Source organism: Cervus canadensis, chromosome 26 (genome assembly GCF_019320065.1).
Source record: "Cervus canadensis isolate Bull #8, Minnesota chromosome 26, ASM1932006v1, whole genome shotgun sequence".
Lineage (NCBI taxonomy): Eukaryota > Metazoa > Chordata > Mammalia > Artiodactyla > Cervidae > Cervus > Cervus canadensis.
The window spans coordinates 4518900-4535167 of record NC_057411.1 but is presented as its reverse complement, the minus strand read 5'-3'; the positions used below and the strand labels follow the sequence as shown (position 1 = coordinate 4535167).

The 16268-nt window shown below is 35.5% G+C and overlaps 1 protein-coding gene across 5 annotated transcripts in view; it reads right to left on the bottom strand.

Annotated features, from left to right (window-relative positions):
* Positions 1-346: 346 nt before the first annotated feature.
* The window catches only part of EXOC1 (exocyst complex component 1), a 52363-nt gene continuing 36441 nt past the window's right edge, over positions 347-16268 (bottom strand). For all 5 annotated transcript variants that reach the window (XM_043447791.1, XM_043447790.1, XM_043447793.1 and 2 more), the window contains 8 exons: positions 15192-15355; positions 14520-14627; positions 13064-13140; positions 12328-12556; positions 8605-8788; positions 6207-6406; positions 3599-3793; positions 347-1153 (listed from right to left, as the gene is read on the bottom strand). In XM_043447791.1, coding sequence (XP_043303726.1) covers positions 1001-1153; positions 3599-3793; positions 6207-6406; positions 8605-8788; positions 12328-12556; positions 13064-13140; positions 14520-14627; positions 15192-15355 — 1310 coding nt within the window. In that variant the 3' untranslated portion in view covers positions 347-1000. The remainder of the gene's footprint in view (positions 1154-3598; positions 3794-6206; positions 6407-8604; positions 8789-12327; positions 12557-13063; positions 13141-14519; positions 14628-15191; positions 15356-16268) is intronic.

The following is a 16268-nucleotide window of genomic DNA, read 5'->3' as shown; positions in this document are numbered from 1 at the left end:
CAATGTGGGAATGCGGGTTGATCCCTAGCCCAGGAACTGGGATCCCATATGCCATGGGACCTGAGCCTGAGCGCCACAACTAGAGAGAAGCCCACAGGCTGCAGTGAGGCTCCTGATGTAACCAAAAGTAAAATAAATGTCAAAAAAGTGAAGCCGCTGCCCTGACAGGGTCTTTGTGTTTATGCATCAAGGACACGAGTCTCTTCATGGCAGTGATTCAGTCCTCACTGAGTACCACTATGTTTTATGATAAATGACATGTAATAATTCTTCTATATTGATTTTATAAGGACTTGCTTTCATAAAAATGACAGCACATGATAAATTTAAGAATAATATTACCACATTTCAACTTTTTGGAAAATGTATTTCAGACTGTTACACAGAATCACATGATCCTCAAAACTCAAGTTTACAACTGATCTTCACAAGAGCCTTATCCATATACACATTAGTTATTCAGAAGGAAAAATTTGATACAGTATTTTAGTAGTTACATGATTTGTAACCAATAATGAATTACTGAAAGCTGAAGAACTCTCAATGAATTACATATAGGATAACCACTCTCAAATACAAGAAGTGAGACAATAAAGGAAAATTTTCTGTTCAGTCATAGAAAAATGATAAAGGCATTTATGATGAGATAAATGCTTCAAGTTAGTACACAACCTACTGGGCAAATAAAACTGCCACATTGGTTGGTAGTTTTGCTCTTGAATATATGTGGTATGGTATTATCCATTTTGGAGAAATGGCAACCCACTCCAGTATTCTTGCGTGGAAAATTCCATGGACAGAGGAACCTGGTGGGCTACAGTCCATGGGGCTGCAAAGAGTCAGACACAACTGAGCATGCACACATTACCCAATTATCTGACATTAAGTAATACGTAAAATTTCAAGTCTGAGTTCTCAAAATGGTTGCTTGGTATTTTTGAATAGTGTCTGGTGTACTCAGAGTGTTTCTTTCCATTTATCTTTTCTTCTTTTATAAGGTTTAGTGGGACTGTGCAATGCTAGAGCAATAGTCCAGAATGTCCTGAATAGTGAATTCCATTGTAACACCAGATCCAGGATAACAGCGAGCTATCAAACCTTCAAAATGCTTGTACTGGCGAATGAATTCATCCTGCATGGAGTGCCACACCACCTACAACATGAAAATGAGAGTCACTAAACTACAAGTGGAAACAATACATAACAAGAATGTAGAAATACTGTCAAGACATATTCTAAGCATTTAGGATAGCATAATTCACTTTCACACATTGGAGAAGGAAATGGCAACCCACTCCAGTGTTCTTGCCTTGAGAATCCCAGGGACAGGGGAGCCTGGTGGGCCGCTGTCTATGGGGTCGCACAGGGTCGGACAGGACTGAAGTGACTTAGCAGCAGGATAGCATAATAGTTAATCACTGTGGATGGTGACTGCAGCCATGAAATTAAAAGATGCTTGCTCCTTGGAAGAAAAGTTATGACAAACCTAGACAACATATTAAATAGCAAAAACTTCACTTTGCTGACAAAGGTCTGTAGAGTCAAAACTATGGTTTTTCCAGTAGTCATGTACAGATGTGAGACTTGGACCATAAAGAGGGCTGAGTGCCAAAAAACTGATGCTTTCGAACTCTGCTGGAGAAGATTCTTGAGTCCCTTGGACTGCAAGGAGATCCAACCAGTCAGTCCTAAAGGAAATCAACCCTGAATATTCATTGGAAGGATTGATGCTGAAGTTAAAGCTCCAATATTTTGGACATCTGATGTGAAGAGCCGACTCACTGAAAAAGACCCTGATGCTGGGAAAGATTGAGGGTGGGAAGAGAAAACGGTGGCAGAGGATGAGATGGTTAGGTAACATCATCGACTCAATGGACATGAATTTGAGCAAACTCTGGGCAGTCCATGGGGTCGCAAAGAGTCGGACACGACTGAGCCAGTGAACTGAACTGGGAGAGAGTGAAGGACAGGGAAGCCTGGTGTGCTACAGTCCATAGGGTCACAGAGTCATGTCTGAGTGACTGAACAATAACAGTTAGAATGTACATCCTGAAGCAAGATTCATAACTCGAGTGACCTTGAGTATGTTACACCACTCTTCTGTGCCTCAAGGCCCTTATCTGTAAACTGGGTAGTGATAATAATACCTTCCTCACAGGTTCAAATGAGATTAAATGAGTGAATGTATGTAAAGTGCTCAAAACAGTGTTCAACACAGTAATGTTTATTACATTCTAGCTGTTATTATATCTGTTCCAATACCCAACACAGATGTGGCTATGCACTACTATGTATGAAATAAGACTAAGGATTAAATGAAATTTCACAGCAGATGAAAGTTTATCTAAAATTAAGGATGCAAAACACTTCTTGATGACATGCAGGATACCAAGATGAGTCAGACTAATCATGAGCAATCAAAGGAATCTATAATCTAGAAGTGGAAACTAAATTGCTGACAGATATAAGCAGAAATCAATACAACACTGTAAATCAACTATACTTCAGTCAAGAAAAAGTAAACAAATGAACAGTCCCATAAGAAAATAAATTTTAGACAACTCTCAAGACAGAATTTGACACACACACACTGACATATTAGTAATATCAATAGGTTACATTTATTCGACTTATTTCATATCAGCACAGTACAAAGTGCTTTATGTATGTATTATTCTATTTAAGTCTCATGACAACCTGGTGAGGGTGGGTACTATGAACGAACACCATTTCTATCTGCCAGTTCAAAGAGTGCCTTCTTCTAGGATTTTTCCTTGTAAATCCTAAATGTCACAAATCTTAAATTCCTAATAGTCAGCTTAAGACTATTTTACTAAACAGCTTTACTTACACTTTTTGCTTCTCATCTTTTAGCTCACAGTATTTCTTCCATTGGGAATGCCACTTTTATTTTATCTGTTAAGTTAGTATCTGACTTCTAGAGACTAACATAAATGCTTTCCTTCATGAACCTTCCATGATGCTAAAATCAAGAGTAATTCTTACTCATCTCTAACTGAGGTTTAAACCTGACTCTATCATACGTTAGCTATGGGATCATGGTCACATCACTCTACCTCTCTAAGCTCTGATTTTCACATGTATAAAATGGCAATGGCAATAATATTAGTGCCCACCTACAGAGTACAGGTATTATTTCTGCTTTTCAAATAAGGAAACTGAGGCTCAGACAGCTGAACTAACTTGCTCCAAACCAGGCAGTTTTACCTGGAGGCAGATTATGAACCCATATCCAGGCTCCCATGCTCACAATCACTCCACATTCCATTCCCTTACTACCCTCCAAACTAAAACAAAACACAGAAAGTAATGAAAAACCTACCCCCAAACAAAAGCAAAACAACTTAATGTCTCAAAATGATACAACAGAAATATAAAAGACACAGAGATAGCCATATAAACTTGTATAAATATTCCTTTCTTCCTCTCAATTTACTAATCTTGTCTGCATTTTATATGGCGCTTTCCTCCTGCACTAAAGTTAGAAAATGTATAGCATTTCTAGAGGAATATTTAGGGGAAAATAGATATATATAAGGATGTGCAATCTAGGTAGGTTAAGAGAACTAAAGCATACCTGAAGTAAGTTCTCCTCTTCACATAAATGTTTATCAACCTTCTTGTAGAGGTTATCGAGACCTTTTTTCACTTCTTTTCCAGGATACTCTTTAATAACTTTTCGGAGTTCTTGCTTGTTAAACGCAAGTTGATAGCTCACTTCCTCCTCTCTTATACCCTGTGCCACCCGAGCTTCCACACCTTCAAAGAAATGCTTCAAGGAAATGAAAAGAAACAACGGCTAAGAACAGCTCTCATTACCACTTAAATTAAAAAAAAAAAAAAAATCTGATTATAAAATAGTATATATCCACTGTGTAAAAATCAGACAGTGTGTGAAAATATAAAGGATAAAATAATAATCAGCTATTATCACACTACTCAGAGATAAGCACTGTCAAAAGACTAGAATTCCCTCTAGTCTTTTGATGTGTGAGTATGAAAATGAGATTAATTTTGTATGGTATATTTTTCATTTAATATTTTATATGTTTTTCCCAAAGTATAAATTTTAATGGCTGCATCATGTTCCATCCAATGACTATACTATGTTTATTCATTCCTCCAGTATTAAGTATTTAATATTTTTTACTTTTTCTCTTGAAGTTGGCAAAATCTACTCATCAAAAACAAAATCTATTATAAATACAGCTATAAATAACTTTCATACATAGGTATTTACCCACATTTTTGATGACTGTCCAGCATAAATTTCTAGGACTATAATTCCTCAGTTGAGGAGTGTAATTGTTAAGTATTCTGAAGATTCTTCATATACACAAATTGCTTCCCAGAAAAGTTCAATTATTTTATATTTCTGTCAGCAGTATATGACACTATTTTATCTTATCATACTATCATCAGCATTATCATAATTAAAAAAAAAATCTTTGTCATTTTGAAAAGTGAAAAAGGGGGACTTTCCTGACAGTCCAGTGGTTAAGACTCTGCCCTTCCAATGCAGACGGCATGGATTGGATCCCCGGTGGACGGACGGGGATAGGGAACTAAGATCCCACATGCCAAGTGGTGTAGCCAAAAAAAAAAGGTAAGAAAGGTTTATTTGTCATTTTATTTCAATATTCTTCAGCTAGAAATGAAGTTTATCTGCTTTTCATATGCTCAGTAAGTACATTCAGAACCCATACCATTTACATATTGGGATCTTAGTGCTTTCCTGATTGATTTTAAAAAGATCTTTTATATTAAGTATACTGACTGTTGTGCTGTTATAAATATTCTTCTCAGGTTGCCTTTTAAGTGTAATTGGTTTTTTAACATGTATATTGGCAAGTCTTTACTTGAGCACAACATGTTTCAATACTGACAAGTCAAATCCCCTCTCTACTATTCTCTAAAATTTTCTTAGCAATTATTTATTTATTCTTCATTAAATTATTACATTTTTAATAATAATTTTCTAGACAAATCTGTTCCAGATATTTAAAATTTTTTTCTACACAGATTTTAATTAATTAATTTATTTTTCTACACAGATTTTTAATTGGTTATTATAACATATAGGAAACAAATTGTTTTTTGATATATATATATATCTTGACTAGGTTAAAAAACCTATTTTACTTTACCAGATAAAATAACCTCAACATATTATATACAGGTAATTATAACCCTGAGGGCTTCCCAGGTGCGCAGTCACAAAGACTCCGCCTGCCAACGCAGGAGACACAAGAGACCCAGATTTGATCCCTGGGTTGGTAAGATTCCCTGGAGAAGGAAATGGCAGTCCACTCCAGAATGATTCTCTTTTCATATATCTTTATGTTTCGGTCTTACTACGTTGGCTAGAGCTTCTATAACAATGTTAAATAATAAAGGATTTATCAATGTTTCTGCTCTAAATTTGATTTCAAAGGAAGTTCCTTTATGTTGCAGTTACGTATCATGCAGGCTTTAGGTCTGAGACAGACCCTTTACCCTAAAGGAATATCTGTCTGTTCTTCAGTTTACAAGGCATTGGTTCTGCATTTGAATTGCTGACAACAGATAGACAATTTTTATTTGACTCTAACTTCAAAACATAGATGACTAATCACACTGTGGACCTAATTTGTTAGAAGGGTCCATTTAAGCTTCTACTATGTTGCAAAGTTCTCTAAAACTACCATTTCTCATGTTTAAAGATCAGATTTGCTCTGGGGAATGACAAGTCAAGAAAGGAAGGATAAAAAAAAGGCAAAGAATAAAACAATTTTTTATTTTCTTTTTATCTTGATAGAATTTTCAAAATCTTCATCTGAGCTAGGGATAAAGGTTAGCCATTTATGAGGTAAGAAATGGAAGACTGGTATAATGGAAAAGGCTAAATCTATGGTTAATCCCCCTGCTTTGCTACCTGTCAATTATTATAACTTTTTATTTACTTTCAGTTTCTTCATTTGTAAAACAAGGATAATGCTATCTTACCCCACATCATCGTTTACAAGCATTAAAAGAAATAATATATGTAAAACATCTAGCAGTGTCTGAGCAGCTTCAGTATCTCAGTCCATCCTTCCTTATCCTCCTGCACCAATGAATGAGCAAACTCAAATGTCTGTTGTGGTACTCACATCTAAACACAGGTTCAAAACCAGGAAAAATGTACTGAATGAAAATATGCTTACATTTAGTTTTTCAAGAGGTTGTCCTAAAGAGTATATGACATAAGACTGAAGGTGATCTGTGTATTTTTGTTTGGCTTCTTTTTTTTCAGCTTCTAGACATGAGATTTTCAAACGAGAAAGTGTTGCAAAAATATGGTGGAAGTTTTCCATCATAACGACATCCCTGGGGGTCTTCTGGCTTTCGTTTGCTACTTTCTCCACTAAAACAAAAATGGAAAAAATGTAATGATGACCTGGTATAAATATGACCACATTTAGCTATGGAAAAATTACATGATTTTTTTCATTTATAAGTTTAAGAAGTAAGCACATTTCTGGACTTAATCAAATAAAACATACTGTATTGAAGGATCTACCTAAACCTAAATAATAAATCATTCTAAAACAGTCATATATATATATATATATGTCTAAATTTGGATTCCTATTTCACATCTTTTAGCCAAACAAATTCTAAATCGTTCAAGTGCTTAAAATGTCAAAGGCAAATAAATGAATGCAATTGTAAGTACTAAGAAAAATAAACCTAATTAAAGAAATAATTCTGTGGTAGTATGAACTTTCTAAGAATGGCCCAAAACTTAGAAGTCATAAAGAGAAAGATGAATAAACTTAACATATAAATAATTTGGAAGCTCTTACACAGTAAAACATACCATAAGCAAAACTGATTTATATCCTTCTAGGTTAACAAAGGATAACAAGACTGATAATACCAAGAAATACTGGGTCTAGAGGCAGATGTGACAGAAACTTTCACCAAACGCTCAAAGGACCAAACAGGTATAATCTTTCTGTGTGGTTATTTGGCAGAAACTCAACAGACACAAAACTTCTGACCCAGTAATTATTTCTAATAATTGATCCTAGGGAAATTATTGGACAATATACAGAAATATACAGAAAACTGGAAACAAACCAAATGCCTGTTAACAGAAGATCTGCTAAGTAAACAATGATAGATGGAACTCTATGTAATCATTAAAAGTGACTACGGTTATCTGTATCAGGAGACAAGGACAGACACTAGAATCACAGAGTCTAGCAGGTTCCAAACAGGCTGTAAGGCGTGAGAAACATTTTAAATTACAGAACACACAATATGTGCATATATGCCAGGGAGAGAGAGAGACTGAAAAGTTCACACAGGTAAAAATTAAATGTTACCTTTGTATGATGAGATTACAAATTACCTTTACTTTCTTCTTGATTTTTAAAGTCAGTTTGCTGATTTTGGGGGATATGTAATGAGCATATACTACTTTACAATCAGACAAAGCAAAGCTACTTTAAATTTTAAAAGAAATATCAACCATGTAAACATTCAATCATATAATTTATCATCTTTCCCCTAAACCTGTTTCTACCAAAAATGTATTATCTGTAACTGTTGAGATAATTCTACTTTTGTCATTTTTTTTTAGTTTTAAAAATTCCTGAATTGATGCAGTCAGATCATTTATTTCAAATTAAACACATCCACACTGTTTCTGTAACTTAGCTGTGTGATCTGATGTAGGAAGATGATGAATTATACTATTTTAGCATTAATTTGGGCTTCCCTGGTAGCTCAGCTGGTAAAGAATCGGCCTGCAATGCAGGAGACCCAGATTCAATAACTGGCTCGGGAAGATCCCCTGGAGAAGGGATAGGCTACCCACTCCAGTATTCTTGACCTTCCCTGGTGGCTCAGATGGTAAAGAAACCACCCGCAATGTGGGAGGCCTGGGTTTGATCCTGGGGTTGGGAAGATCCCCTGGCTGATTGTATGGCAACCCGTGTCAGTATTCTTGCCTGGAGAATCCCATGGACAGAGGAGCCTGGTGGGCTACAGTCCATGGTGTTGCAAAGAGTCGGACATGACTGAGTGACTAAGCAAACACACATGCAGACATCACTGTTGATCAGCTCAAGAAGACTCTTGCTAAAATGCGAATGTAATCCACAAGGTCATTTTTGTGTTTAAAAAATGAATTTCAACTTTGCATACCGAGAGCCAATATGATAAGTAGTTCCTGGTAAATACAAAAGGGTTTTACATACTGTTTTTCAAATTTAAGAAATCTTTATTATTATTTTTAATACATATATATTTTTATTTACTTGTGCCAGGTCTTCATTGCTGCATGTGGGATCTAGTTCCCTGACCAGGGATTGAACCCAGGTTCTCCGCATTGGGAGTGTGGAGTCTTGGCCACTGGACCACCAGAGAAGTCCCAAATTTAAGAAATCTTTAATTTCAGAAAACTTAAAAAAGACTATAGACTATGGAAAATAATGAACACATCTGTCCCCAAACTTCTAACTTAATCAGAAATAATGAAAACAACAGACCAAAAATACCAGAAATAAGGAAAACCACCACCAAAAACTTCTTCATAATGTAACAAAAGCTTACCATTAACAAATACTCCTCTGATAAGTTTAGTATATGCTTTATCTAGATCTCCACGACGCTCAGCATTTTTAAAGATTGATTCTGCGAGTCCAGCAAATTCTTCAAATTCAGCAACAAACGGGAGAATTCCTACTTTACTCTTCTTTGAGATCTTTACTTCTTCCATTTGCCTTATTTGGTTACTCTAAAGTTAGGCAGAAAGCAAGGGAGAAAAACAGCTAAGCAACTTAGAAACAACATACAATTAAAAGTAAATATATATACCACAAAGGCATGATGTAATTTAATACCTAGAACATTTTGGACATTTACTAATCAAAGAGTAATACAATATGGATAACTAAGAAAAACTATTTCTAGAGATTAAAAAGTACATATATATTATTTAAGAAACTAAAATCAAGGAAAAAAATCCAAATTATTCAAAACAAAATGCACTCAAAGCTTGTGAACCTCAGGTCTTTGTTTAAAGTAAAAACAACCAATGAACACTTCTATCATTTATAAAAGGTAAGTATATAATGATTGCCCATTTTGGGGCAGAGCAGATACCAGAGCACACACAGGATCTCTCAAGATTATTTCTGGTTGGTGTCTATATAGTCAAGTTGAGAACCACAACCATTTTCAAATCTCGTCAGCCTAAAATTTGTTTGGATACAGAAGTTCTATGTTTTGGGAGTATGAGAACAGAGGAGAACAGGTACTTCTACTGTGGATTTGCATTATATAGTTTCCCATGTACCTATTAGTCATTTACTCTAAATCAGTATAGCAAAGTACTTGTGTAAGATGGATACAAAGTACAAACAGACATAGACAGAATATAGACACTTTGGTTCAAAATAATCAATTATGATTCTGTGTACTTCCAGGGGATCTAGTTCTATTCCCAGTAAGAAGTACATTGCCAAAATGTTGAATCATTTTCAACTCCTACCTAAAATTTCATTGTGCTGAGATTCTGGGGGTATAACCTGAAAACCATATGACATGTAGAGATTAGAAAAGTAACCGTTCTTTTGTTCAATATGGTATTGGAAGTGCTAGACATAGCAATCAGACAGGAAAAATAAATAAAAGGAATCCAAATTGGACAAATAATTCTAAAACCTGTATGGAAACACAAAAGATCATAATAGCCAAAGCAAGCTCAAGAAAGAAGAACAAAATCAGAGGTATTATGCTCCCTGATTTCAAACTATACTACAAAGTTACAATCATCAAACAATATGGTACTGGTACAAAAACACACATGTACATTAACAGAACAGAGCGCCCAGGAATAAACCCATCCTTATATGGTTAATTAATCTATGACAAAGAAGGCAAGAATATACAATGAGGAAGAGACACCCAGACCGTATCATTTTCAAAGGTTAAAGGGTACAAAACCACATCACTATAGTGTGAGGAATCCTGAAAAGCAAAGTAAATGCAGGTAAGAAATGTACTGGAGTGCAGTGTCCAGCTTGGTAGTACTTGATATATTTCTAATTTTATCCCTAGTTCTTGGCAGGCTAATCTTTTTAGCCCTGTTCCTTGAAGAACACTTTGGGCTTGGCCACCAGATGAAAGTACTAAACTCAGATGCCATCTATTCCACTTTCTGCAGTTGTCTGACATTCATTCTTTGGCTCAATACACAAAGAACCATTCACTACTTTTTCAAGGTATGCTTTAGGTCCAGATCTTGTCCCAAGTACCAAAACATGTAACACTTACTAAGCACACACAACTGACTGGACACTGTGAAAAGACTTGATTTAAATTAAGAAACAGATTGATGATAACCAACAGAAGGAACCATCCTTCTCCCTTTAGTGACAAAAGGTCCATCTTTTAGAAATACATGCAATTTAGGAAAAAAACATGACTTTATACCTTCGTCTAGGTTAATTTTACTAAATTTCTTCACTTCCCAGTTTTGAGAGTAATATGAACATTCTTCAGCAAACTATTACTAATTACCACTATTATTCCCTGGTGACTCAGATGGTAAAGCATCTGCCTACAATGTGGGAAACCGGGGTTCGATCCCTGGGTTGGGATGATCCTCTGGAGAAGGAAATAGCAACCCAGTCCAGTACTCTTGCCTGGAAAATCCCATGGACGGAGGAGCATGGTAGGCTACAGTCCATGGGGTCGCAAAGAGTCGGACACGACTAAGCGACTTCACTTTCACTTTCATTACTGTCATCATCACCATCATCATCACCATCATTACAAGCAATTAGTTACAAGCTCTTATTCTGTACCAGGCAATGTGCTAAGCACTTCATTTGAACCCATGTCTACATCTCCCTGACACTATTATGTCTTACACTTATAATAATTACATTCAACTGGATTGAGAGGTATTATATCAAAGTTTTATATACTAGTTTTATTCACTGATAAGAGCAAGAAAATCTTCATATTCTAAAAACGTACAGTGTTCTCATGGTTAATGTTCTAGCTATTCTTATTCTATGTCACATGGGACTCATTATCTTAGACTTTAGTAATTCTTTATTTTCTTTTTGGCAATCAGCTTACAATCAGACCTTACAGGTTTATCATCACTTCTGAAGAAAGCTGGGCAGGGAAGAGGATAAGTGGACAAATTTCATAATATTTCAAATGCCATGCAATCATTTGGTGGGGAAGGAGGGTTAACAAGTCTGTTGAGGTGACATTTACGTTTCTACAGATGGCTTTTAAACTTTCAGAAATCAGTAAGCATTATTTTTAAAAAGTATAAAAGATGATGTTGATTTTAATTACCCTTAATATTTTTATTATCCTCTCATTATTCTATGGGCTTCCCTGGTGGCTCAGCCGGTAAAGAATCTGCCTGCAAAGCGAGAGACCTGGGTTCGAGCCCTGGGTTGGGAAGATCCCCTGGAGGGAATGGCTACCCACTCCAGTATTCTTGCCTGGATAATTCCAATGACAGAGGAGTCTGGCAAGCTACAGACCATGGGGTCACAAAGACTCAAACATGACTGAGCGATTTTCACTCACTCATTATTCTACGGCTATTCAAGCACTGGATTTAACTTAGAGGTTACATAGTAGAATAATTCAGATGATAAATATCTATTTTTACATATTAATACTAAATATATTAATAAAATGAAACTCTTTTTAGAACCTGGCCCAATCCTGTTCATATCTATGAGCTTACCAAAACCTAACAGAAAAAATAAAGTTAATGATTTTTTCCCTATTAGAAGGAGAAAAATGATAACTGCCAAAAGTTGTCATAAGAACAATTTATTCTTAAAGCAATATGATTAAAGCTATTAAACTGAAAAAATACTTTAATCAATTAAAATAATCCAACTATTAATTATCTTATTGTAATATATTAAAAGAAGAAAAACAATAAATTCAAGTTTCAGTTGTTTCATTAAATCTATGGTCACTAATTGGTCACCTGGGATTTCAGTTACTTAGTGGATCTCGGGTGTAATCGCTGCTGCCTCTGTGTCAGCTACTCCAGAACTTGCCATGATTCACAGTGTAGACGGGACACAACTTGGCACAGCGCCATCCAACTAACCTGCTCCTGTATACTGCAGCCAATACCCTGCTGCGAGGCTTAGGGGATAGGAACAGTAGATCCCCCGGTGGAAAGCCAGAAGTCTTTTAAACACACACACACACACACACACACACACACACACTCTGCAATGGTTAAGAGTTCTAAGTTACTGAAAAAAAAAATACCCAACTTACAATACATTTGTCAAAGTTCCTTTTGACAGTCACCAAAACATTTCCCAGTGTAGTACTCAGAAAAGAAGCGGGGTCCACATTCTGTGCAGTCCACACATGGTGACTCATTTTGACTAGCATATAAAGGGAGTTAAAGCTATCGATTTTGTCTCCTAATGCAATCAAGTTGTTCAGTTCTGGCTCAATGCAGCGAAATATTTTAATCATCATTTGGCGGATCATATCTTTCCTGTTCAGAAATACAAAAAGTTAGTACAAGCTTCAGGTGTATTCATCTTTAACTTTAATCCACTCGGTATACACAAATGACTACAATTTGATATATCAACTAACACTGTCCAAATAGTTAATTATTCTAGAATGGCTTCCAATATAAACATATTTTTTTTGAGGCTGCATTTTTATCACTCAAAATAACGTCCTTTGTAGAACTGGGTCCTGAAATGTGCTCTGTGATTTCTGAGAAATACACTACAATTCAAATGCTACTTCCTACCAGCAAACATCAAAATTGACTGCATTTGTGTGATTACAGGAGCAAAGAAAAGCCGAAGAGCCATGAAGGGGACCAATTTTACTTCACTGAGAAGTTCTGTAACACACTGGGCACACAGATCGGTGCTCTGAGTGTTGTCAGCTATGGACAGTAATCTGGACTCCTCACTGGGCAGCATTCCTTCCTGCTCAATTGAAAGTTTTTTTTCACAATAAACAACAGATAGTAACAAACACATACTCAGATGAAACAGGCAGCGGTGTGCCAGCATTATGTTGCCGTGACAACGTTCCTCCATCTGTGTCCTCTGCTTCAGTCTGCAAAAATTATTCAGGTACTTTACATAATAAAAGACTAACAAATTGACTAGTTTAGTTTATATAGCAATAGCCTGCTCAGTCTTAAAATTCTTAGGAGAGAATGTATGACGAGAAATAATGATTTTTAAAGGTAATATTATCAATGAAATTATATAATTTAATATGGTGTTTCAGAATGTTCAGGAGAAGCTTTGTTTTCAGATTTTATCTGAGAATGAGAAGTTGTGTTTGCTTGTGAGCACATTTGGGGGGGGTGAGGCGGGAGAGAAAGGTAGAGGAGACTCAGAGGGAGTGCAGAACGAGGGGGCAATTTAATAAAAAGCTGAAAACATCTAGGGACATGTTCAAGGGAGAATTTTGAAAATTAAGATCATTCTAATAAAATTAACATTCTAATAAAACTTGAGCATAAAAAATGCTGTCAGAAGTTCTTACAGAAACTAACAAACAAATTTACTAGCAATACCATCTACAAGAACAAATCCCCTAATCATCTGAAAGACTTAATTTCTCAGTCATTTGAGCACTGTTTTTATATGTTAGTTCTCTTAAAGATCATCTTAATTTAAAAAAAAACCACTCGATTGCATTGTGCTTTTAAGTTCTTTAAAATACTCTAGCAAATGTCTCATTTTATTTTCTTACATTTATGCCACCAGAGAGCCATGTTCAATAGGCATTATTATACCCATTACATAGATGAGGAAAAATAGGGATTAAATAATTAGTTTATGGTCTCATAGTAAGAAAGCCATAAGAAAGATTCTGATTTGAGGCTTCACCATTTTTTTCTTGCTTGCTTTCATTTATTTTTTAAGACCATGGGGGCTTCCCTGGTGGCTCAGCAGTAAAGAAATCTGCCTGTCAACGCAGTAGCCACGGGTTCAGTTCCTGGGTTGGGAAGATCCCCTGGTGAAGGAACTGGCAATCCACTCTAGTATTCTTGCCTGGGAAATCCCATGGATAGAGAAACCTGGTGGGCTACAGTCCACGGGGTCGCAAAGAGTCAGACATGACTTAGTGACTAAATAACAACAAATATACATTAAAACATCATTTTTTAATTTTTTAATTCTATTTTTCTTGATCACTAAAACAATAAATTTACTTTTTAAAAATATTTTTTGCCAAGTAAACTCAGACATGTCCCCCATTCATCAATTTGGAGAATGTTTAGGCCTAAGATAGTCTAGAATATTAGATTAGATGCCCAAACCCTATCCTTTTTTTAATTATCTTATATGATAAAAATTATTAAAAAAATCCTTACAATGTAAATTCTTTCTGTTCTGATATTGAAATTATGACAACATACTGATTAGGCTAATTATGATATAGATCATAAATATGAGCTAGTAAATAAATGCCACCCATACCACAGTTGCAGGCATACTCTGATGTTGCTGCAGTTTGAAAAATTTACTTATGAAGTCTTGTTCTGCCAGACACAGGGGCTCCAGTTCACTCAGTACCTGTTCAAAGATCTGAAGAAAACCAAAATGATTCTACAAAGAACTGAACAAAACGCTTAAAATAACATTCTACACTTAATCACTTTTCTGCAGCAACCAGGGAAGCTTTATCTATAATCTTAATAGAATCCCCCAAACGAATACTTCCAAGATTGACAGGACAATGCAGTATTAATGAGGCATAATAGGGTCAGAACATACCTAAAACAAAACTGACAACAATTATTCACTTGGAATCTGGAAAGAGGAACATAGCGATAAAACTTTTTATTTAAACAATTTAGCTTCATAAAAGCTGTTTCCTCTGTGTAGTCACTCAAATAACTGGATTGACAATGCAAGCTCTTTATGATTTATAACAAATTTTAATAAAGCTGTTATGTCATTTAATTGATGGATCACATTTCAGTTGCCATTTGACCAGTATTTTTTTTTTAGATTCAGAAATGGAAAGTAAGACATGGTTAATTAAAAGAGTCAATAGAGCCCAAATCTTTGAACACAATTAAAGCAATAACAAACTGGTGCTAGAAAACTGACAGTAATGTGTAAGAAACATGCGTCATTTTATTTTACCTTATCAAATCTGGCTCTGTCGGCGACATCGAGATCAGAGGCCGACATGTTTCCCATGTCCAGCAAGGAAGATGACTGAGACCTGCGGTTCCCGGAGCTCTGAACACTGAGCTTATTTAGACTGGAAGTAGATCCGGTTAATTTCCCAGAACTCCCGTGAAGACCTGGGAAACGATAAACCTTTAAAAGCTGTGACCTTCATGAATAAAAGGTCCATGGCATAAATCAGGGCTCCCTTCTGCTGTCCTGCTCTTCTGGGGCTCATGTGGGTGAGGGCACAACTCTGCCACATGAAGAGGACGTAGAGTGTAAAGACTCTTTCATTAAGATTTCTGTTGTACTTCTGAGCCTATGTAAAGATAGGTGAAATCATACAGAATTACAGAATAAGATTGAAAGGGATCTTAAAGATCACATCTGTGCCCTGCCCAGTCTCATCACAGTTGTCTGATGATTTTTCTAAAGTAGATGAGGATTTCTTTTCCACTCAGAAGACATGACTATGGATGAAAGTCACTGACCCCCTAGAATACTGGCTAACATAATGATTGTATTTCTAGAAAAAAACTGCCATATTCCAATATTATTTGCCTCTACATTAAATCAACATATTAGGCTGAACCATATGAAACTACCAACACTCAATTATTCTTGTCCTACTAAAAATGTCAATTACATACGACTCAACTTAATACATTCCTGAACTCAGTCACCCTTGTTTTTTCAGCAAGTGAATTGATTAAAGTTCTTTTAAAAACTAAACGAAACAAAAAGAAAAAACAAAAAACAAAAACAAAACCCTGAATATTTGTTGTATTTAAAATACAACTACCATAACACATACATAGTTAACTATATTAATATGGGACATCTGAGTTTAGGTATAAACACAGGTATCTATCATAGCTATGAGGAAAAATGAGAACAATATGTCTGGACAATATCCTACATACATCAAACTATTAAAGGATTCTATTTTTACAAGAAAATGTGATGTTTTTATTCAGAATTAAATTTAAACAGTAACACATTTTTATTCTTCTTGACTATTTCTCAGCTAAACCTGTATTATTCGCT